Genomic DNA, 22462 nt, shown 5'->3' with positions numbered 1-22462 from the left:
TAAAATTTCCTCACTGTAGCCTACTCATCTATATGTTTCCTTAAGAATACTGGTAAGGTTTAATAGAGTATGGAAACATATGCCAAGAAAGTAACACTCGTGTTATTCCCAATTTGAACATGAAGAAGCTGAGGCAGGGAAATCATGTGCTTGCACACTGATACATAGTAGTGTCAGAGTTAGAATTTGAAGCTTCTCAGCCTGCTTGTAGAGTGCCAAGTTCTTATACTACCTGTTGGGAACCACTGATAGCAGTGTGGCATGGGCCTCTTTTATTACATTGGAGAGAGACACGTGGCACATTGGCATAGGCAGCTAATATCAAGAGACTAAAAACCACTGCCACGTTTCACCATCTAAGTCTCACTCTACGTATTCCCAACCACAGTGATCTCTTCATCTCACCCTTCTCTCTTTCTGGGCTTAAAAAGGCTGGAATGTAAATACCTCCCTTCTATCACTCAGTAAACATTTGCTGAGCAGCCAGTCAGTACCTATACTGTGCTGCTGCTCATAAACTGTTGATCAGGTTTCCCTTAAGGAGACACATTGGTGAACAAATGAAAATGGAGCCTGTCCTCATGGAGTTTAGTGAGCAAGAAGGACATTAATCAAATGATAAAGTAAATATAAAATCGCAACTGTGCCACATGCTTCAAAGGAAAGGTGCAATTTTGGTAATTTTCAGGAGTTGACATAGGGAGGTCATGGGACACTCTCAGCCTATCTCTCTAGCTTTCATTCACACCACACTCCTCTTTGCTCTCTACACTCCAAGGTGAAGGAGGATTGACTCAAAATTTAAGGTGATAACTGATGGAAGTCCTGTTCCCACCATGATCCTGAGTTCATGATCCCACAATGAAACCAGCCCCTCCCCCGCCACACACACATTATAGGAGTCTCTACACTGTCTTTCCTGCCTTGTAAAGAGTACATAATACTATAGTCTGAACTTTTCTTTTTAAGAAACTACTCGATATGTAGGTCAGTAGCTACCATTTCTTTCTCTTAAAAAAAAGATTTAATTATGCATATAAGAAATGGGGTGTAGGCCAGAGATGTGGGAGTTTGGGGGTGAGAGGATTCACCAGAGATAGAGTGGGATACAAAACAGGAAGATCTACTGAAATACACTGCTGAAGGGAGCAGAGGGGAAACAGAAGTCTGCTGTACCGTGTGGGTCACCTCCCTGGCCAGCCAGGGATTGAACTTGTGCTGCAGTGGCTGGTGATAGCTAGCTTGATCGTGCTGTATTCAACTCCTGCACCATCAGGGAGACCCCCTCAGTAGCTACCACTTCTTACCATATCACCCAATCTCAGTTTCCTGACCCTTCATTAAACTACCACCCAGTCTCATTTCCTTGACACATCTTTTCCTATAGACTGTGCTTTCATTGATCAGTTCTGCACCTATGTTCCATCACATTTTCATTCCTTTTATGTGCCTCTCCTAACTCTTATTCCTCACAAACTTGAAGTAGCTTCCCTATTCAGTCCTAACATCTAAGATTCTTTTCACCTTCCAGGAGTCCAGTGAAACTGCATCTTTGCTAAATAGTGTTGCTTTATCACTCCAGCCCTCTTCAGTCTCCTTTAACCACTTTCAGCCCTCAGTCTAGTTCACAGAGTTTTGCATTTAAAAATACTTTCTTGTGCTGTTCTTTGTTTCATGTGGCTATTCTCCTCAGCTGGGAAGCTCTGTAAGGAAAGGATGCTCTTCTTCCTTTGTTTCCCCTAATATCGCATTATGCATATAACTTATAATAAATTTATTAAAAAGAATGTTATGAAAGCTTTTTTTTTAAAGATTTATTTATTCATGCATACAGAACTGGGGTACAGGCCAGAGGCTCAGGGGCGGTGAGAGGCTTCACCAGAGACAGAGTGGGGAGCAGAACAGGCAGATCGACGAAGTATACTGCTGAGGGGAGCAGTGGGCGGGTCAGGAGAGGTCTGCCACGCCATGTGGTCACCTCTGGGCAGGGGGGAATGGAACTCATGCCGAAGCAGCTTTAGATTCTCAGTGCTGTGCTTTAACCCGCTGCGCCACCAGGGAGGGCCCATGAAAGCTTTTAATAGGATTCTGAGTGGCCTCCTGGCTAGAAAGCTAAGCAAGATTAGTGAACTCACAATTTACTTGATACTAGTTCATTTATCCAACACAACTCCAAATTTCTTTGTATTCAATAAATAGTTCTGCTATCTTGTTCAAGGGAACTGAAGCTGGAGGCAAATTTTTAAAGACAATTTATCAGCGTTCAAGACAACTACCATTTTACTGCAGATTTGATTTGTTTTTCCAAAAAGTAGCGCAATTACATGTTAGATGCCATCTTGGCTGGAACCCAGAGATCTTGAGGGAAGTAGTGTATCAAATATTCCATTTTTTCACCATCATAAAAATCTACTAATGTTTTCAAAGAAAGCTGGAAAAAATAATAGCAACTCTGAATATAGATTCTCACACATTAGTTGTTTTTGTTTTTGCCTGATTTACTGCAGAAACACTACCATCTCCTGGTCATAATAATAGAAAGGAAGCACTGTTAATGAGAAAACCTACTTCAAAAAAAATGACATAATGATTTTTGACCTAGTATGCTCTCACCTAAACTTGAAAATATTTCAAAATGATCTTTACATAACTACACAAGAGTCTGACCACTGCTAGTAATCGCTTATCTAAGGTGAATCAGTCATTTATGTTCATGAGTGTGGGACCATCTTCAAGAATTTTCTTTTCTCTTCCCCTCCCCCATTATGTTTATTTAAGTAAAGCAGATTTATATGTTTGTATCTGCTCCTGGAGTTGTATGTTGAAGTCTCTACAAATGTGTACTTTCACACTGTGCCTATGAACAGTGGCCTAACAATCCTCCATCATGTTCCATTTGGCCCCTTACCTCCCTCTCTCCCATTAAGCCACATCCCCCTCCGGGTGCCTCAGTTTTACAATCCGAGGTTAATAGTTTATTATTGGTTTGGTTTGATTGACCCTTTGTTATACTTCCCTATGTTCCACATATAGTGAGGCCTCATCTAGTCTTTGTTTTTCTCTTCTGCCTTATTTCATGTAGCATTATTCTCCCCAGTTCCATCAATGCTGTGCAAATGGCAGAAGCTCATCCTTTTGTATAGCTGAGCAGTAGTTACATTTTTCTGATCCACTCTTTTGTCCTTGGACACTTAAGCTGTTTCCATAACTTAGCTATTGTAAATCATGCTGCAATGAATATAGCGATGCATGTTACCCTTTGAATTAGTGTTTTTGTAATATTTGTGTGGATACCTACAGGTGGGATTGCTGGATCGTATGGTAGATTCATTTTTACTATTTTGAGAAACCTCCATAATGTTTTCCATAGGGCCTGGATCAGTCTACATTCTCACCAATAGTGTACAAAGGTTGCTTTTTCTCAGCATCTTTGCCAACACTTGTTTCTGCTTTATTTGATATGGGCCATTCTCATGGGTGTGAGATACTATCTTATTGTGGTCTTGATTTGCAGTTCCTTGATGATAAGTAATTATGAATTTTTTCCATGTGCCTATTGGCCATCTGTATGTCTTCTCTGCAGAAGTGTCTTTTTAGTTATTCTGCCTATTTTTGGATTGGCTTCTTTGTTTTCTTTTTGTTGATTTACATGAATTCTTTATATGTTATTGATATCAGCCCCTTGTCAGATGTTTTATGTGGAAATATGTTCTCTCATTCCATAAGCTGTCTTTTTGCTTTACCTAATGGTTTCTTTCACTGTGCAAAAGCTTCTTAGCTTGATGTAATTCCATTTGTTTATATTTATTTTTGTTTATTTTGCTATTGGAAACTAAACCCAAAGGTACTTCTGAAGTCAATATCGTGGAGTGTTTTATCTATATTCTTTCAGTGAATTTTATAGCTTTGGATCTTATATAGATGACCTTAATCAACTTTGAGTTATTTTTTGAAATGGTGATTTAGTTTAATTCTTTTACATGTAGCTGTCCAGTTTTCCCAACACCTTATGTTCAAGAGACCCTTCTTTTCCAGTGTATGCTCTTGGCTATGTTGTGATAGATTAGCTTCCCATAGATATGCAGGTTTATTCCTAGGCTTTCAATGATTCCACTGTTCTGTGTGTCCTTTTTTGTGCCAGTGCCATACTGTTTGATTACTATAGTTTTGAAGCATAGTTGGAAGTCTGGGAGTGTGATGCTTGCTGCCACTCTTCCTCTTTTTTTTTTTTTTTGTCAGGATTGCTTTGGCTATTTGGGCTCTTTTGTGGTTCCATATGAATTTCACTATTGTTTGTTCTAGTTCTTTGAAAAATGACATTGAAACATTCATAGGGATTGTAATGAATCTGTGTATTGTTTTGGGTAGGATAATCACCTTAACAATGCTTGTTCTTGAAGTCCATCTGTCAGGAATATCTTACTATTTCCTTGTGTTGTCTTCTATTTCAATCCAATGTCTTATAGTTTTCATTGTACAGGTCCTTCATCTCTTTTGTTGTTTACTCCTAGATTTTTAATTCTTTTTGTTGCAATTGTGAATGGGTTGTTTTTTGTATTTCTTCCTTTTTAAACTTGTTTGCCTATGAAAACACAACTTATTTTTGCAGACTGACTTTGTAACTTGCCACTTTACTGAATTAGTTTATTATTTCAATAATTTTTTTATTGAAGTCTTTCAGGTTTTCATGTCATCTGCAAATAATAAAAGTTCTATTTCTTTACCAATTTGAATTCCTTTTATTGTATATCTTTTTTTGTCCTGATTGTTCTAGCTAGGACTTCCAATACTATGTTGAAATGTCTTTGCCACATTTTACAGGAAAAACCTTCAGTTTTTACCTTCGTGTATGCTGGTGGTGGGTTTGATATTTATGCCCTTTACTATGTTGAGGAATGTTCCATCTTTTCCAGTTCATTTATTTATTTTTGGTATCTTCAGCATTTTTCATCCTTGCCTTTTTCTATTCTTCTCAATACCAACTGGAAGCTTTCTTCCTCCATGAAAAACTTCCAGGTTGTTTTTGTTCTGTCTATACTCAGAATTCATCCCTACAAGCTTGCTAACTGTCCCAGGACTTTTACCCTCTGAGGTCATCATGTTCTTTCTTGGCCTGTCTCTTAGGTCCAGGATGTTTCTTTCTAGACAAAAAGACCTCAGACAGTTGGTAGGACAGCATTGACCTTCATTCTGAGTTTAACAAATTAGTGGTGATGATCTCTAATTGGCCATTTGGGATATCCTGTCAGGGTAAATCATGCCCCATCCTATTTGTGGAATTGGAGGGGTTTCATGTGTAGATGAGTCTGGATCTGCAATAAAAAATAAGGAATTCCTAGTGAAGCATTTCAAAGTAATTATTTCTTCATGGGTGGTTAAAGCCACTCTTCCTTCAGCCCTGTCCTTCTAACTACTTCAAGGAATGCCATGACTGCTCAGAAACACAAGACTGCATATGGCCATTGCTTTCATTAGAATAGTCTTCATGGGCCCTCCCTGGCGGCGCAGCGGGTTAAAGCACAGAACTGAGAATCTAAAAGCCGCCTCTGCATGAGTTCCATTCCCCCCGCCCGGAGGTGACCACATGGTATGGCAGACCTCTCCTGACCCGCCCGCTGCTCCCCTCAGCAGTGTACTTCATCGATCTGCCTGTTCTGTTCCCCACTCTGTCTCTGGTGAAGCCTCTCACCGCCCCTGAGCCTCTGGCCTGTACCCCAGTTCTGTATGCACAAATAAATAAATCTTTAAAAAAAAAATAGTCTTCATGAATTCAGATCCCAACATTTATAGAAATTAATCTGACTTTTTTACTGACAATATAAACAAAGGAAAAAGAAACATGAGAAAGAGGATTAGAGGTCAGCCAGAATAATGATATTTGAATACTACCCACATTACAACTGTAAGAACTTACAAAGTCCTTAGCTCAGGCAAAGTGGACAATTGGTAAAATTATTCAGTTGATTTAAGCAAATTGCTAGAACTGCTACATCCACTTAACCTGGGGTTTGGCTTTGACAGCCAGACCCGTGTCCTGTATTCCCAACAAGAAGTTCAATCCTCTTTGGGCCAGGAAGCCAGGTGGTGTTTATGAAAAGAAGGATCTTAAACTGACTAATTTTCATTCTCAGGTTGACCAGGCTGTAAACATTGGTAGGTCATTGGCTTTCCCTCTTCTCATGCTTGCTACTTTCCCTTTATGTATGTGGTAGCCTGGGATGCTACTTTATTGGGATACTTGCAGTTTTATTACTCCCCTTTTTAACTATATAAATTGTCCTGCCTTCCAATGAAGCATATATCTGTCCTCTTACACCTCATTTTAAGATAAAAGAACAAGGGTTTTAATGAAATTAATTATAATGTAAACCCTTTTGTACAAAGATGAAAATAAGGAGAGGTTTATCATATTCATCAGAGAAGCTAAACTACTTTAGAAGGTAAAAGGTGTGGACTAAAAGAGTATCTACTGCCAATTTCTTTTTTGCATATCTCAGGACTCTGGTTTTAGAAATTAAGTTATTTAAAAAGAAAATGTTTATTTTTATAATATGCTGGATTAAATTTTCTCTTTCTGCTCAGCTTCACTTTTTTTTTTTTAATCCAGACCGGTTCCTTTGCTAAATAGCTAGCCCCTCTGTGGAGGTCCTTTTAGTTGGGTTTTCACCATGTGTAAGGTACTCTTTAGGAAGAGGAAGAAGTGGAGAGAAAGGATGGGAACCTGAATAATAGTTGCCACTCGTAATAGAATATTATTCAGCAATAAAAAATGAACTCATGCCATTTGCAGCAACATGGATGGAGCTGGAAGGGATCATGCTTAGTGAAATAAGCCAGAAAGAAAAAAAAATACCTATGGTTTCACTCATAGCAGGAGTGTAAGTGTTCAGGAAAAAAGAAAGAAAGAAAGAAAGAAAGAAAGAAAGTAATTGTAATAAAGTAAAAACTAAAATTAATAAACAACTATTAACCAGATAACTGACTATAAAGTGGCCCACCGTGGCACCTGGCAATAGTAGATGGTGATTTCATCATCAGGTTCTTCCTCCCTGCACTCTCCCACTTTTCCTCAAAAGCCCTTTACTATTAGTCCTGAAACTACTGATTTCAGCTTGTTCTTCTGAAATACAGAGATCATTTTTTCTTGTCACAGAGAGCACCTCCCCCTGTTTTGGGGATTCACTTAATTTATATTTGCCTTATGATTAAAGCAACTATATAATTTATCATCCAAACTGAGACACTTGAAAGAAAGAGGGGCAATCATAGTAATTATGACTGCCACAAGTAAAAGAGGCATTAAACTGGGTTGTCCTCGATAAACCAGGACCTATGGGTGCTCTGTTTATGATATCTTGTGTGGTTCAGAAGTGACCACATGCTGGCGTAGTTTTGCTATCTGAGGATTATCTTCGTGGGTATCTCATAATCTCATTGTACACTTAGTCCTTTTGAGAAGACGGAGTTTACTCCTATGACCTGTTCAAGCCAACCAGAGATTAATGGAAGCAAGGAGAGTTATAAACATTCTGAATTTTAGCTTAGCCCTTGACCATTTTTCAAATACTTGTTCTCTATTTCTCCCGTTACCAGAAAGCCAAGCCATTCCAGCTCCATAGGGTACCACTCAGAGTATAATTGAGGTTTGAATAAACAACACATGTGGCTTTTAAGGTTAAATGAATATTGTTTGACATATACTATACTAGGGTTGTTTTTCATTTTGGTTTTAAAAATTGGTTAAAATTACATCTTGTTGCTTCTCGGAATTAACTAGATTCCATCTGTCTCTGTTAGAATCACTGTTTTGTTTTGCTCTTTCAGAAAGTCTTGGCTGAAAAAAGAGACTCCCTTTCAGATAATTTGTCCAGTGAATCAGGAAAATACAAGCAAAGAAACAGGTTTTATAGGGTATCGGTGACTATATATTTTTCTTTTTATGTGTTTTGTCTCTTAGCTGAAATCTAAGTTAGGATATATAAAATATAAAAGATGTGAGATGGTAAATGGAGAAGCCTCCTATTTTCAGCTTCTAGTCAGACCCTGCCTCAGTCTAGACAACATCTATAGGCATAGACAACATCAAAATGCAAATATCTAGGAAGATAAATTCAGTAAATTATTGTTTACATTAAATAGATGAGAATGTTGAAACCTTTAACACCTACTTAAATATTCAAGCTTAGAGAATGCTACTTTGAACTCAAAGCAACAGAAATGCTATAGTTCCTACTTGAGAATATATGAAAACACACATATGCATATGAATATTTATATGTATGTATGTTCTAAAGTAATTGTTTTAGTTGTTAGTGAAATGAAACATTGGAAATTTAGGTACATAGGCTGTTCGTAAATGCTGAAGTGTTCAAACACACGTTGTGATATATGCATCCGAACAGGTATGACGGAATTATCTGATCCCGTGTTTGATACCTGCTTACCCCACTGGTTTGCCATCTTACCTCTCTGCTCACTTACCAGGGTTTATGTGCTCCTATATTTCTTTGTGTTTCTGCTTGGATGATATGTATTTAAAGGCATTCTTTCAAAGCCCTGTTAAGACTCTGGGCTCTAAATGCAGTAAACTGACTTCGAAGACAGCCATACTGATAAGCATTTTGTGTCCATGCAAACTCTTCAGTCTACATTTAAGTAGGGCATTTGGTGAGGAGAGCTAGCCTTTTCTGTTTCTTTGGTAATTTGGTGTTTTTTGGCTACTTTGATTAGGCTTAAAAACCCAAGCTTATTGCTTTTACATTTCATTTTGCTATTCACTGGTGAATCTTTTCTGGTTTCAAATGTTCTTTCTGGTCCTATTTTTCCATTCTCCTTGGTATAGTTTAGACCCCCCCACTAAAGAGCAACAGGTAAATACAAGGTCTTTGTCATTCAGTCACTGTCAATGGCAACACATTTCCGTTTCCCCAGCTCTCCAGATTTGCAAACCTAGAGTCATTTTACACTGCCTTCTCCTTTGCCTTACTCCTCCATTGTCAGCTCTTAAACGGTCATTATTTCCTTTTAATTTACAGTAGTCTTATATGTCCCTTCTTCATTATTTTATAAATCCTCATGGCCCATTATCACATAATAGACTTCTGGTTGACTTTGCAAATTTCAGTTGGTCTCCAGCTAGTCCACATTCCATTGCCAGGATAAGCTTCCACAAATATGATTTTTACCATAGGAACCTCTACGTAAAAATTTATAACAGGAATTTATTGTTTTTCAAGTCCATTGTTTACCTATATTTGAAGTCCACACAAGTTTTTACCACCCTTATTCACCTCAACAATCTGTTCCCCTCATCTTCCTTCTTCTTTACCTGCCTAATCCTCTCTTTCCCTCTCTGTCCCTCCACTGCCCAGTCTCTTATTTCACATCTTCCCTGGTATGTGACTTGCTATCCAAAGGTCAATTCCCTGCCCAAAGAAATGTTTTATACCTGTTCTGTCTGCTTCAAGAAATGTGAATGACTTCTTTTGGAAATCTCTCCAGATTACACCAAACTGTTCATTTCAACTATTTACAACTATTTAATGTCTCCTAAGCATATCTGTTCCATTTCTTCATTTCCAGTTATTACTATGTGGGTGGAGGCATGCACACATACACATGTATGTTTTCTTAAGTTGTTTTCTATGCAGATTTCCTGTCAACCTTTCCAACTGTCATAATGACTTGAGGGCAAGGGCCCAGTCTTATTTTTCCCTTCTTCACTCATGAAGTGTTCAATGCATGTTAACTGATGTTTGCAAGGTAGTCTAGATATAAATAAAGGTGAAAACCACTTCAGTCTCGTAAGGTTAGTTTCCCTATAATCTGCATATAGTCTTTTTTTCCATCTTTGCTCATAGTATAACATCTAAGAGGCAAGTATACTACCGGCCAAGCACTGAATTATATACTTTGGACTGTACTTCAACCCAGTACAAACATTAAGCACCTAGTGTATATCTAGTGAAGTGTTCCAGTTCAGCAGTTCTCAAACACCTGCGCACATGATATGCACCAGGAGTGCGTGTCAAAACTCAGGTCACTGGACACCCACGCCAGAGTTTCTGACTTAGCAGATTTGGATGGAGTTTTAAATTTGGCACTTCTGACAAGCTCCCCAATACCACACCGCTGCTCCAGAGTACACTTTGAGAGCTAGTGATCTAGACAATATGGGCCACTGGGAAGTCTAAGATGTGCTTTCCAGTCAAGGGATTCACAGTCTCTGCAAGGGAAACAGGGCAGACTCAGAAAACATTTAATAGCAGGAATATTATGCAGTGCTTTTTCATTCATGCATCCAGCAGATACTAAATGAGTGCTAACTATGTGCCTGGCACTGTTTTTCTAGGTGCTGGGATTACACTAGTGAATATGATAGACAACAATCCTTGTTTTCATAGGTGAACATTTGTGGAAGAAAATGGGTAATAAACAAATTAAAATTATAAAATGTAAGATCATGTTAAGGGCTAACAATAAAAAATAAAGAGGGATAAAACATACTGGAGCAGGATTTGTATTTTTAGCTAAGTGGTCAAAGGATGGCTCCCAGTTTCATTACTTCACAGCTATTTTTAAGTGATGACTGTGTCAGACACTGTGGTAGAATGATGGTGATGCAGCCACAAATAACACAAATAATTGACCCTGACCTTATAGAGTGGATACACTTATTTGGGAGCCAGGAAATCTGGGATTTGGGGTGATAACTCTCATTAACTCATTATGTGACTTTGAGTGGCTGCACCTCTGCTTAGCCTTGGTTTCCCTCATCATAAATGGAGCATTTGCAAAGTCATGCTGAAACTTCTATATATCTCTAAGTCCACAGGATGCTAAGGCCTTGGGCAATGGGAAATATGTAAGAGAGCCTGAGGGATACTTTGTCAAGGACAAAAAATTGAATGGGTTTTTAAAGGCAGAGGACACTAAGGGGAGCGGGAAGAGGGGAGGTCACTTCAGAAGAGTTACTTGAGCCAAAACATGGAAGCAAGAACAGCAAGGAGGTCAAAGGATCCCCATTGTAGTAGCTAATTGGGGAGGAGGTACATGTTCAGCAGAGTTGAGATGTGGACTAATTGTGGAGAGTCATCCACAAGAACCCTCTGAGGATTTTGAACAGGAATGTCAGGTAATACAAAGGGGTGTTTTAGGAAGGTGAACCTCACAGCCAGTTAAACCTTTGAAAGGCATAACTTTACCCATAACGTAATTATTAAATCATGAAGGGTTAAATCTGTCCTCTGTTACATGTCACTACCTGGTTATAAGATTGCTATCAACTCATTTTGAGGTGTTTTTCAAGCCTGAAAAGCAGGTAACAGTTTTCCCTAACAGTACGCCCACATGCTTGAATTTGGGTGATAGAGAATAAAAAATGACTTTTTTGTATTCTTTTTGTATTCTTTGTTATACCATGAAGTGGTATTATGTTTATCCTCAGACACACACACACACACACACACACACACACACACACACACCCTCTAACACCAAGCTTTTTTTATCAGCTTGCTTGGTCATAGATCATACAACATAATATTCTTGGAAATTACACTTTTTTTATCTTTACATATCTGTTCTGTTCTTTATTTGTCCTCAAGGCTGAAAGTAGAACCTTTCTCCTACAATCTGTTTCTCTGAAAGATATCAGTGATGGGGCTTGTTGTCCAAAGAGTGGGATACATGGAGAGAAAGGTGTCTTAATGTTGGTTATATTAATGTTCTTACCACTACCAAGTTTTACCTTAACTTTCAGATCCCATCATAGCTTCCAAGAGACTTAATGGTGAATTTAACAAACTATGATAAAATCTTCAAAACTCTCATTTTTTTACAGGTAGTTTAAATACAAGTTGAATATAACTTGCAAAATCCTTACCTGTCACTGGAACCAAATAAGGAAAGTGACAATGATGGATATATTAAGATGGGAATTGATTATATTCCCAAATCTGGAAGATGTTGCTGTATGGTCTCTTAGAAAGTGTCGATTTTCTTCAGAGACATTTTGAAAAAAGAGCCACCCCCAGGCACAACTGCTCAGGCATCTTCAGAACTTAGGGATCATAGACCCAAGATATGTTGGTCACAGGGTACTATTTCTCCCTTCTATGTATAATTCTATACTTTTTTTTTTTTATAAACAGGGGATGGAGAATTGTCGTGGGAACATTCTGATGGGGATATCTTCCGGCAACCTGCCAACAGAGAAGCCGTAAGTGTGAATAGCTCGAATAATTCAACACTTCACATGCCACAGCATCAGGCCAAACTTTCCTCTCCCGATGGCACTGTCCCAGCAAATCCATAAAAGGGCTCATTTCTAACACTGTTTTTCTTCCCTTTCCTCAGAATTTTCTTCCCTTTCTTCAGAAATCATCTACCTGTAACCATGGGTTATTGGTAACAAGTGCTGGACAAGGACATGAAGAAGTCCTAGCCCCAGCCCATAGGAACTCTTTCAGTAGATCAGAAACTGGTAGTCTTTCAGGCTGACTTGCCAAATTTTGTCTTCTGTAAGGAAAGGATATCATGAACCATTTTTTTTACCATGGGGACTCTCTGTGGGATTGTGAGGTAGGGCATCCCCTCCTTTTGGAAGAGATAACTTGGACATGTCCACATAAACCCACTCCTAAGCCTCCGTCTCCTAATGATACAGCTGAAAGAGAAGATAGAGATTAACAAAGTAAGTCAGCAGGAGAAAGACAAATACTGGATGAATTCACTCGTGTGAAATATGAAGAAACAAAGGAACAGGCAAAACTCAAGAACCACAAATCCTGGTAATTAGACAGCAGAGTTGTGATTACCAAAGGGGAAGACGGATATGGGGAGTAAAGTGGAGGAGGGGCTCAATGAGCTGTGGTGGAGGATGATGGGTGTGTTCGTGGTGGGTGTGATATGGTAACATAGCTGAAGAGATGTGAATCTGAACTTCTAAAACATATTCTGTGTATACAGTCAATATTATCTTAATAAACATAATTTAAAAAGATAAAATGCAGGAGGAGGCTGCAACATCTCAGTGCTTCATCAGCATTGGTACTACTCTAAGAATAAGCCTTCCATATATTCCTCCCTAAATATAGTTAGCACAGCTCTTGTTCCTTTGTATTCTGCAGTAACAAAATAGAGCCTCACTCTCAAGACTCTGTGTCTGAGTAGAACAACATTTCATACTTCTTAAAGTCTGAAATGGTGATGTTCCAGTTCAAAGAATCGGACATATTAAAGGGTTACAAAAGTGTAGAATGTACACAAAGGCTTCCTTGCACATAAATGGCTACTCATTGTACCTTAGTACACAAAAGTCTATTCAAAGCGGCAGTATTCTCCTAAGAGCTCAACCAATGGAGGTAACCTAAATCGCTCATTAATTGGAGCATGGATACACATGCCCAAGCTATGGAACCCTGAAGCTGTTACTCGATGGATGATACAAAGGAAATGTGTAAAGGTGGAGACATCTCTAAGAAATATTATTTAAGCCAAACAAAGTGCAGAATACGATGCTATATTCTCATGTCCATGTGTGAAGAGTGTGTATGCACACATGCATGTAATGTATAAGAAAAGATGGGAAGGGTCACATGCCAGCAAGTTAAAAAGGGTCATCTCAGAGGGCTAACGTGGGCCAGAGGAAAGGAAGAATTTGACTATATATTTTATGTCCTCTGTTGCATTGAATCTGTTTCCAAGAACATGAGCTAGTTTTGCAATCAGTAACATGTAGGTAATTTTCTACAACCTAGAGGATTTGTTCTCAGTGAGCCCTGGGCGTAAGGCAGGAGTCTGGGGAGGGCAGGCCTGAGAACGGGGGAGGTGTGAGGAAGGGGTCGATGGGGGACCTGGGCAAATGGCCACGACTGGGTTCTGCTGTCGTTGCTCGCGCCCCTCCTAACTTGTACGTCACGGCGTGTCCACACCCACCACAGTGAGACAAAGTGACTTCTATTTGTTTTATTCTCTAGGAAAATCATTCTGTAGCCATTACTGTGTCTGAATGAGTGCAGAAGGACTGTGGGTGTCGGAACTGGAAAATGATACTCAAATATCACAAACGCAGCACTCCTGCAAGTGACCACAGGCAGTTTGCAGGTTAATGTAGACCCTGAGGAAAGATTTTCTCCACCTAGCTCTATCTGCTTCAGAGTGAGATTCCACCCAGATCCTGATAGGAAAGGATGTCAGTCTCCATGTTCTATGTTGTGCATTTCCTCTTTTGCTCAGTCTCGACATTTTTTTATTGAGGTAAGAAGTTGAGAGCACCTACATTAGTGAATGACGACCCAGTGCCATTCAAAACCAGATCTGTGTCACTGTCACTTTATGCTGGGTGCCTTACTTAAGCTGGATACCTGAGGGCCGAACCCTACACCCTGTGGCCACCTCAGCAGTCTCACCGGTAAGGCCACTAACTAGCCTTTCTTCTTGAATTTGACTCACGTTGTCCCCAACTCCATCCCTTGTCTTTCAGCCTCCTGGTTCTTACCAAACTGCTAGAGGTAGGACTGGACTTAATCTGGTACTTCCTGTAGCAGAAGAGGTCAAGTACAGAAGAATTATTGATTTTCAAAAGAGTTTCAAACTTATCTTTAGAAACAAACATTTGGGCCTAGTAGACCAAAATGTCCAGATGGTTCCACTTTATTATAAATAAATATTTTCCTTTGTTCTTAAAGGAGTAGATATTGTGGGATACGATTTGAATAATATGTAGCATCTGTAGTAATAGAAAAGTATGCGCTTGGCACATAGTAGGCACCCAATAAAGACATGTCGAGTGACTGGGTGTAGAAAGTGGAGTAAACTTGTTTGCGCTGGGAGGGTTTTCATTAATATGGATGCAGAGGAAATAGTCTCAAGTCAGAGAGAAATTCCTCACACTTGTTCTCTATTCCTGACGAGGCAGACATGAGTAGGTAAGGAAATACCCCTGACTCTGCTTTGCAGGACCCAATTTTTCTGCATGGGAGAAGAAACAACAGCCCTAAAACATATTTCCTACTCAGCAGACTGTCCCTTTATAGACTGTTCCTATTTACAGGGAACCATCAAAACCTCAGTTCAACAGAAACACAGCTGATGGGTTTATTTTGCCAAGTCAGCTGAAAACCATCATTGACCAAGTTTTATGAAGTGCACAGGAAGGAGAAACAGTGGTTCCAATATGACTCCTTTGTAAAAACTTGAAGCAGTTCCTGTTTGATTTCCACATCATAATTTCACATGAGCTGGTACTAGTACCGTGGTGTGGGGGTGGGGAGGTGACGTGCACCCAGGGTGGAAGCTAGAACATGAAAGTGAGCATCATTTTGATTTAGACAGCTGCCAAACGTTGATCTTGTCCCCGATTGATTACTCAGAGATTTACCTTCAGAAAAGTGAAAGAATGGGGAATAAATCAATTTGAAACAGCAACAATCCACGTGGCATTCATATTGTCAGAACTATGAAGGGAAAGGAACTGGCCAGTGTCTCCCACACACTGATAGTCCTAGGGGTGAGCATGAGAGAACTTTACTCACAGCTGTGTGCACTAGAGCACATATTGAAAATTTTTCCAAATTAAACCTTTATTTTGCACTAACCATGGATTCACTGGCAATGTGAAAGAGAACACCACGACGGTGCTTTGAAGACCCCACTTTAGACTTTGATGTTTTCCTGTCTCCATCAAAAAATCGACTTCCTCAGATACAAGGAAACAAACAAAAAACTCCTGGGACAATTCTACAATGATAGGGATTGTTCACCCCCAAGAATGAACCTTGTAAGAGCGTCTCCCGAAAGCTTGAGATACTTGTCAGTCCTTTCGTTAAGGGAAAGGATGTCCTCAAGGAACCCTGCAGAGTCTTGTGAACTCCACCCCCTACTCCTGCTTTCTGGACTCTACCCACTACTCCAGTGATTGGAAACTACAACTCCCAGCAGTACCAGGGAGAGAACTGCGAGGACCCAAGGGTGGAGCTAAGCAGGCATTCTGGGACTTTGGGGGATAAATAGGGCACCATTTCCTCTCTTGCTCTCTTACTTGGAAAACGGCTCTCAGGATCGTATGGCTCAGGGCTTTCAGTTAGTTACCAGAGCTCCAAGTCAGCCGAGCCGGTAAGATATTCCAGTTGTTGTTTCTTTTTTTCTTTTCCCTTTTTGTAAGTAAACCCATTTTGACCCTTTTGTGTGCGACTGCAGCATAAATGAATATTAAGCGCATGGGTGAGGCCCCACAGACAGGCGGCACAGTTCACACTGGGCTGCCCTGTAACACTTTCTCATCAGTACATCAAATATACCAAAAATATTGAGCAGGATAAAACAAAGCAGTGCTTTATGGTCATTTCTACCTAACTAGTTTTGGCCTGCTCTCTCAGGTAGCCTATGCATGGATGCATGGTTGGTTTTGAAGATAAGCTCCAATTTCACTTTCAACTCCAAGGCGTTAATGCCTTTTTCTTTTTGCTATAAGTTACAAGGTCAAAATGGCCTCTTTCATGTGTTTAGAGGAGTGACTCTAAAAAATCCATCACTTGTAAGTCGAAATCATCCTGCTACTCTCACGACCCTACTCCCTCACTGCTGTCCCCAAACAGATTATATATATAATTCTCAACCTTGGCTTTGAATTAGAGTCCCCTGGGGAAGAGATAAAAGTCTTGATAATCAAACCTCACCCCAGGCCAAATCCACCAGAGTTTAAGGGCGGGGGGGGGGGGTGAGCCAGGCAGGGGTCAGTAGTTCTTTCCATTCCCCAGGTGGTTCCATACACAGGGGAGGGTTGACCAGTGTTGTGAGCAGTTGTGAAGAGCACAGGGGATCTCCCTACCTGAGGGAACTGCTTTGAAACAGCTTTAGCCACATGTTTGTGGACCACTGAGCTTGACTAGACATGGTTTCTTCCATTTTTTTCTCCTCTTCCTTTTCCTTATTCCTGTTCATCTCCCCCCCCCCTCCTTCCTCCCACTCCTATACTCCTGCTATCTCCAAAAAAATTTCAATCTTCATTGCCACCCTAAATAAATTCCCTCTCCTCCCTAGCCTTAGTTTCTGACTGTAAAACAGGACTTAGAGGTTTAGTTAACTGGTCTAAAATAGGGGCCTCTGCTCAAAAGCACTGGAGTGTTTTTTTTTTTTTTCATCTTGAATAATTTTTCTACCCTTATTAGATGTCCAGGGTTCTGACTCCCTGGTACCAAAAGAAAAGCTTTCCATTTTGTGCTTGCCCTGTGTATCAGAGGACTTTCTGTTCTAGAAGCTTATCCTTGGTCAGAGACCTTCCCTTTCAAGTTCTAGCCCTGAAAATCGTCCTTCTCTAGCATCATTAGGAGGCTAAACTCTCCTCTGTGTTCCTTTGGCAAAACGTTGCCAAACTTCAGAAAGGACAGAACAATCTGTAATGGCCTTTGTGGAATGTGAGTGACTATGGCAGAAAAGATACATGAGCCATTGTAGGAATGAAGAATATTTTTACTGAGAATCCCATCCATGGGCCTGATAGTAAATTGATGCAAATTCTTATTTTTATAATAATGCATCATAATGGGCTTTCCTTAGATATAAGGAATAATGTTCTGTTAGTCTGGGTCCTGTTTGCTCTTTGTGTCTCTTGCTAATACCCCACTCCATAATCCCCAAAGCTAAATTTGCAACCTATGTGGCTATGGAACATAAATGTAATAAACATTTTACAGGATGGTATAGTCGCACCCCAGACTACCTTTGCAAGGTACCCTGCTATTTCTATCATTGAATGAAAGGGTCACCCCTTAATTTGCCTGTGAAAGATGTTTAATGTGTCCTTTCCCCCTAACAGTTGCCCCTGAAGAACAGCATTAATTTTCAAACTTCAGTTTCTAGTCTTCATTCATTCTGTGTTCTTGCACCAGTCTGTCTCAGCTCCTGGGAGAGGGCTGAGCAGCAGAACAGCAAATTCGTCATGTGTCTTGAACCCTTGCCAAAAGGGTGGCGCTCGGATTATTTGTACTACGGGACTCTAAGCTGGCATTAGGGGCCACAGCTCTCATTCATTCATTCATTCAGTAATATTTCATGAGCACCTTCTGAGTGTTAGATATTGTTGTATGTGCTGCATTGTAGCAGTGAACAAGACAAATCCTTGCATCTCTGGAGCTGACATTCTGCTACTGTCATGCATGGCCAGTTATTCTATCTGTGAATGTCTAAGTTACCTGACCTGTGCTATAATTTCATGGTTTTACATGTGGTTAGAGTGTGGTGGATCTTCTCTAGACTATACTTGACTTCAGTCTCATCATCCTGGCCAGCCCACCCTGCACACTATTGGTGTTCAGTGCTTTGAAACACAGTTCTGATTATTTCCCTATTAAAAAAAATACCCCTTAAAGGTTTCCACATCCTCACCTCCATTGCCTACCAAATAAAGCCCTCACCCTTTAGCCTGTCATTTAAAGTCTTCCATGATCTGGCGACAACCCATTTTTGGAATGCTAGCCCTCAACTGTTCCCTTTTATGGACTCTGTTTTCTGCTACACCTTCTCAACTTGGAAATCTCTTCCTGGAATATTCGTCACCAACTCTGTCTGTAAAAAGTCTACCCACCCTTTATGGCCCAGGACAGAAACCCTCCCAACTAGAAGTTTTTTCTCATCCTAATTTGCACAGCATTTTCTACTTCTGTTGCCTCACATTGTGCTTTGTGTTACAGAATTCTAACTTAACTCGTGTTACAGACTTCTAACTTAACTCGTAACCCCGAATGTGAGAGTCTTGGGAGTGGGAAGGACACTCGACGCTTTGGGGCTGTTTTCTCTCAGGAATTTGTGAAGCTAGTCCAATCTTCTACAAGAAGAGAGAAATCTCAGCACATTGCCAGTTCTGCTTCCAATTCCCAGCCTTATTTCTTTGGGGTTCAGATCAGTGCTCATCACTAGAAATCATCAAATGACTTCGAATGTATATAAGTGCATCTCTGCCTTCCCACTGGTGGATCCAGGGAATGATTCTGTACTTTTCATTTCACAGAGACATTCTTACCACCGTTCTCATTACGACCCTCCACCGAGCCGACAGGCTGCAGGTCTGCCCCGCTTTCCTGGGGCCAGAAGCCACCGGGGAGCTCTCATGGATTCCCAGCAAGCATCAGGAACTATCGTGCAGATTGTCATCAATAACAAACACAAACACGGCCAAGGTAAGGGCCATGCTCCTGCCAGACCACATCCACATGGGTTGCCAGCAGCGCTGGTCTGTGGAGGGCTGGAGCTGGGGAAAGGCCCTTTCTCTGGGGGCACAGTATAAGTTCACTGTGGCTCTCTTCAGCAGCAAGCCTGCACAGTGTATGTGGACAAATGACTCCAGGGGACTCTTTGGATTTCCCTAAATATAGCCAGGAGCAGAGCTTCTATTTCAGGTGGTCCTGCCTGTTCCTAAATAGGACAAATGGCTAGACAGCAGTGACTCTGTGACACCATCCAGCGTTTTCTAAGTTGCCCCTAGCAGTTGAAGGTCCATTGGTAAAGTTCCTTGAGTCTTTAACTGAATGAGGGTTGTTTTTCATTCTCAATAGTGAAAGGAGCCCAATATGCAAAAGTATTCAGCATCAAGCACTTCTAAAGCTCTAATCCATACCTTAGAAATGGTAACTCTCACACCTCGGTACATCCAGATTGTCCAGGAGCTATTGTTCAAGACACATATTGGAGCCCCACACTTAAGAATCTACTTTGTCTGAGGATATTGTCCTTAGAAATGAGTAATCCAGTGAGAAATCCAGAAACTTCCTGGCTGAGCACCAGGAGGCCTGATCAGGTTAACACCGACATGCAGCCCACTCAGCCGACCAGCTGGCTGTAGCAGGCACCCACACACCTCCAGGGCCCCGGGGGTTCCTTCCTGCACAGAGCTCTCTGGCCTCCACACCCCCCACCCCAGTAGCAAGGAGGGGGGAGAGGAGAAATTCAATCAAACAATTGACTGCTGCTTACTTTTTTAGGCATCGTGTCAACCAGCTCTTCAGAGCAAAAGCTCAGCTGGTTCCTTTTTATGAAACCACAAACATGTTTTGTTTCCTTTAAAGGAAAAACAAATCAAAGGCAGTTCTCTGAATGGGTTAAAAGTAATAAATTACTATACCAAATGATTGAATAACATGGGTGAAAAACAATCCGTTACAAAGAACTCCTACTATAAATCTCAACAAAGCTAGTCAAGCCAAAGCAAGATGATCACATCTGTTACTAGTTAGATGTAAATTTCAGATTACAGATAAAAAAAATTAAATTGCTTTTGAAACTAACAGGCTTAACAGAAGAACATTCAAAATAAAACTCTTAATAAAAAATGGCGATGTATTAGAAGAATTGGAAATATTTACTATCGATCTGGGTTTGATTTGAAATTTATTACGTTTAGATTCCGAGGCATTCTGATATGAATTTATGAAACGAGGGGGAGGAGTTAGGTAAAGATGCAGTTTGATTTTCAATCCTAAATTGCCTCCAATAGATTCCATTTGCTCTGAAAGCATTTCAAAGCTTTAGAAAAAAGGGTGGAGAAATGGACTTTGAAAATCCTAAATCCCATAATTTCCACAGGCCTCTTCATTTTCAGGGCAGGGGCTCATCCCTGATTTTCTCCTCGTCCTGCAGAACCCCAGCTGGTTTGCATTTATTCCTTTGCCCCCAATGATTTCGATGCAGCAGTCCACGCCTGACCTTCCTATTACCGTTCACTAGAGAATCACTGTCTCCACCCCCAACCTCCAGTGCCCTAGCTGGATGATTCAAATCATCTTGAGGATTTGTTGGTGGGGAGAAAGCTGTGTTTCTCTCTGGAGGATTGATCTCACCCTGTGCACTTTAGGGTGTAGACCCATGCCTGGTCTGTATGTCCCCTCAGTCCAATGTTTATGGGAGAAGAGACCTAGCGATACATATGAGGAGCCTTCCCTGTCCTGTGCCTTACCTCTCCTGGCAGTTGTGTCTCCTCTGAGCTCCACTGACTCAGTCCCTTGCCAGAGTCAAAGATACAGTGATGGGAAGCCACCATTTTGAACTTGAGTCCACCCAACATTTCCTTAAAGTGGGCTACGTTCTCGTTGTCACTCTATGGCACTGTCTAGGACACAGTGTCACCAGGAGTGGAGAAAGGTGAGGGAGGGTAGGAAACAGAATAACACATCCGGCCTGTCTTGTCATGTGAGTCTACCCACAGGGATGAGACGCACAGTTCAGAGCTCAAGTCCCCGTTCTACCCTCTGTACGGATGGGTGCTTCTCTGGTGTACGTTCTTGGAAATCTTTATGTGGACGACCTGTTGGAGCGCCTAGCTGGAGTAGCAACTCTTGCAAAGCCCACGAAAAGGCAGCCAACATCATCCATATTTCCTAATGTGACCCAGGGGACTTGATGAGAAAGAAATAGCTCAATGATTCATCCTTCTGAGGCCACTGTCTTGCAGCCAAATCAGTCAATTCCTAGAAACGCCCCAAGTGGGGCTTTTCTCCCACTCTAGCCCCACCTTAAGCGCTACAACCCACCCTTGAGATGTTGTTGATTGGGATGCCGACAGGTCTCTCTGGGTATGATGAGGTGATGGGAATAATGAGAAACATACCCATTTCCAATCGTGGCTTAAAATCTCCAGAATGTCTGAGCACTTTCTAAAAAGGAGCACAGGCCTCCTCAGACCACCCCATTGCCAGCCTCATGCAGTTCTTGTCCTGGAACCTATCTCTGTGCCTTATAGAGGCAGCCCACTGTAAGGTCGGTTTGCACTGAGGGATGTTGCCATGGCTCCTTCCCTTCATGGGCCTCTCAGCCTGCAGTCCAAACACTGGTGTTTTCAAGGTCTATCAGAAAACCAAGGTTTTCAGCTACTCTGAACAGATAGAACTGTTTTTATTTAAATATTGTATTTATTTATTATACAAAACTGGGGTATAGGCCAGAGGTGCAGGGGCTGTGAGAGGCTTCACCGAGACAGAGTGGGGGCAGAACAGGCAAATGGACAAAGTACACTGCTCAGGGGAGCAGCAAGCGAGTCTTGGAGCAAAGCACTGTGAAGCTGGCCACAACTGCTTCAGTGCGAGTTCAATCCCCAGCCCCAAACGTGATCCACATGGTGCAGCAACCTCTCCTGACTCGCTGCACCATGTGGATCATGTTTGGGGCTGGGGATTGAACTCGCACTGAAGCAGTTGTGGCCAGCTTCACAGTGCTTTGCTCCAAACCACTGCGCCACCAGGGAGGGCTCCAGATAGAACTGTTTTTACACATTCGTTCATTTAAAAAATATTTATTGGTGGCCTACTATGTGTCATCAAAGGCTGCTGCTGAAGACTCTGAAACGTTGACAGTAGAACAAGGCCCAAGCCAATTTTTTGTTACACAGGATGCTCTGTTATCTCATCCCCATGGCCAGCATAGGAACAAAGGATGCTGATGCCATAAGGAGTTCAGGGCTTGGGTTCTGAGC

At 41.1% G+C, this 22462-nt stretch overlaps 1 protein-coding gene across 2 annotated transcripts in view; it reads left to right on the top strand.

The window, feature by feature from the left end:
- Positions 1-22462, top strand: part of CHRDL1 (chordin-like 1) — a 115448-nt gene that overhangs the window by 81128 nt on the left and 11858 nt on the right. For both annotated transcript variants that reach the window (XM_012727018.1, XM_004685706.2), the window contains exons 7-8: positions 12153-12220; positions 19010-19178. In XM_012727018.1, the coding sequence (XP_012582472.1) occupies positions 12153-12220; positions 19010-19178 (237 nt within the window). The remainder of the gene's footprint in view (positions 1-12152; positions 12221-19009; positions 19179-22462) is intronic.

The sequence above is a fragment of the Condylura cristata genome, unplaced genomic scaffold, assembly GCF_000260355.1.
Source record: "Condylura cristata isolate star-nosed mole 26May11 unplaced genomic scaffold, ConCri1.0 scaffold00019, whole genome shotgun sequence".
NCBI lineage: Eukaryota > Metazoa > Chordata > Mammalia > Eulipotyphla > Talpidae > Condylura > Condylura cristata.
The sequence above is the reverse complement of the archived record's forward strand: the minus strand, read 5'-3'. Positions and strand labels throughout refer to the sequence as shown.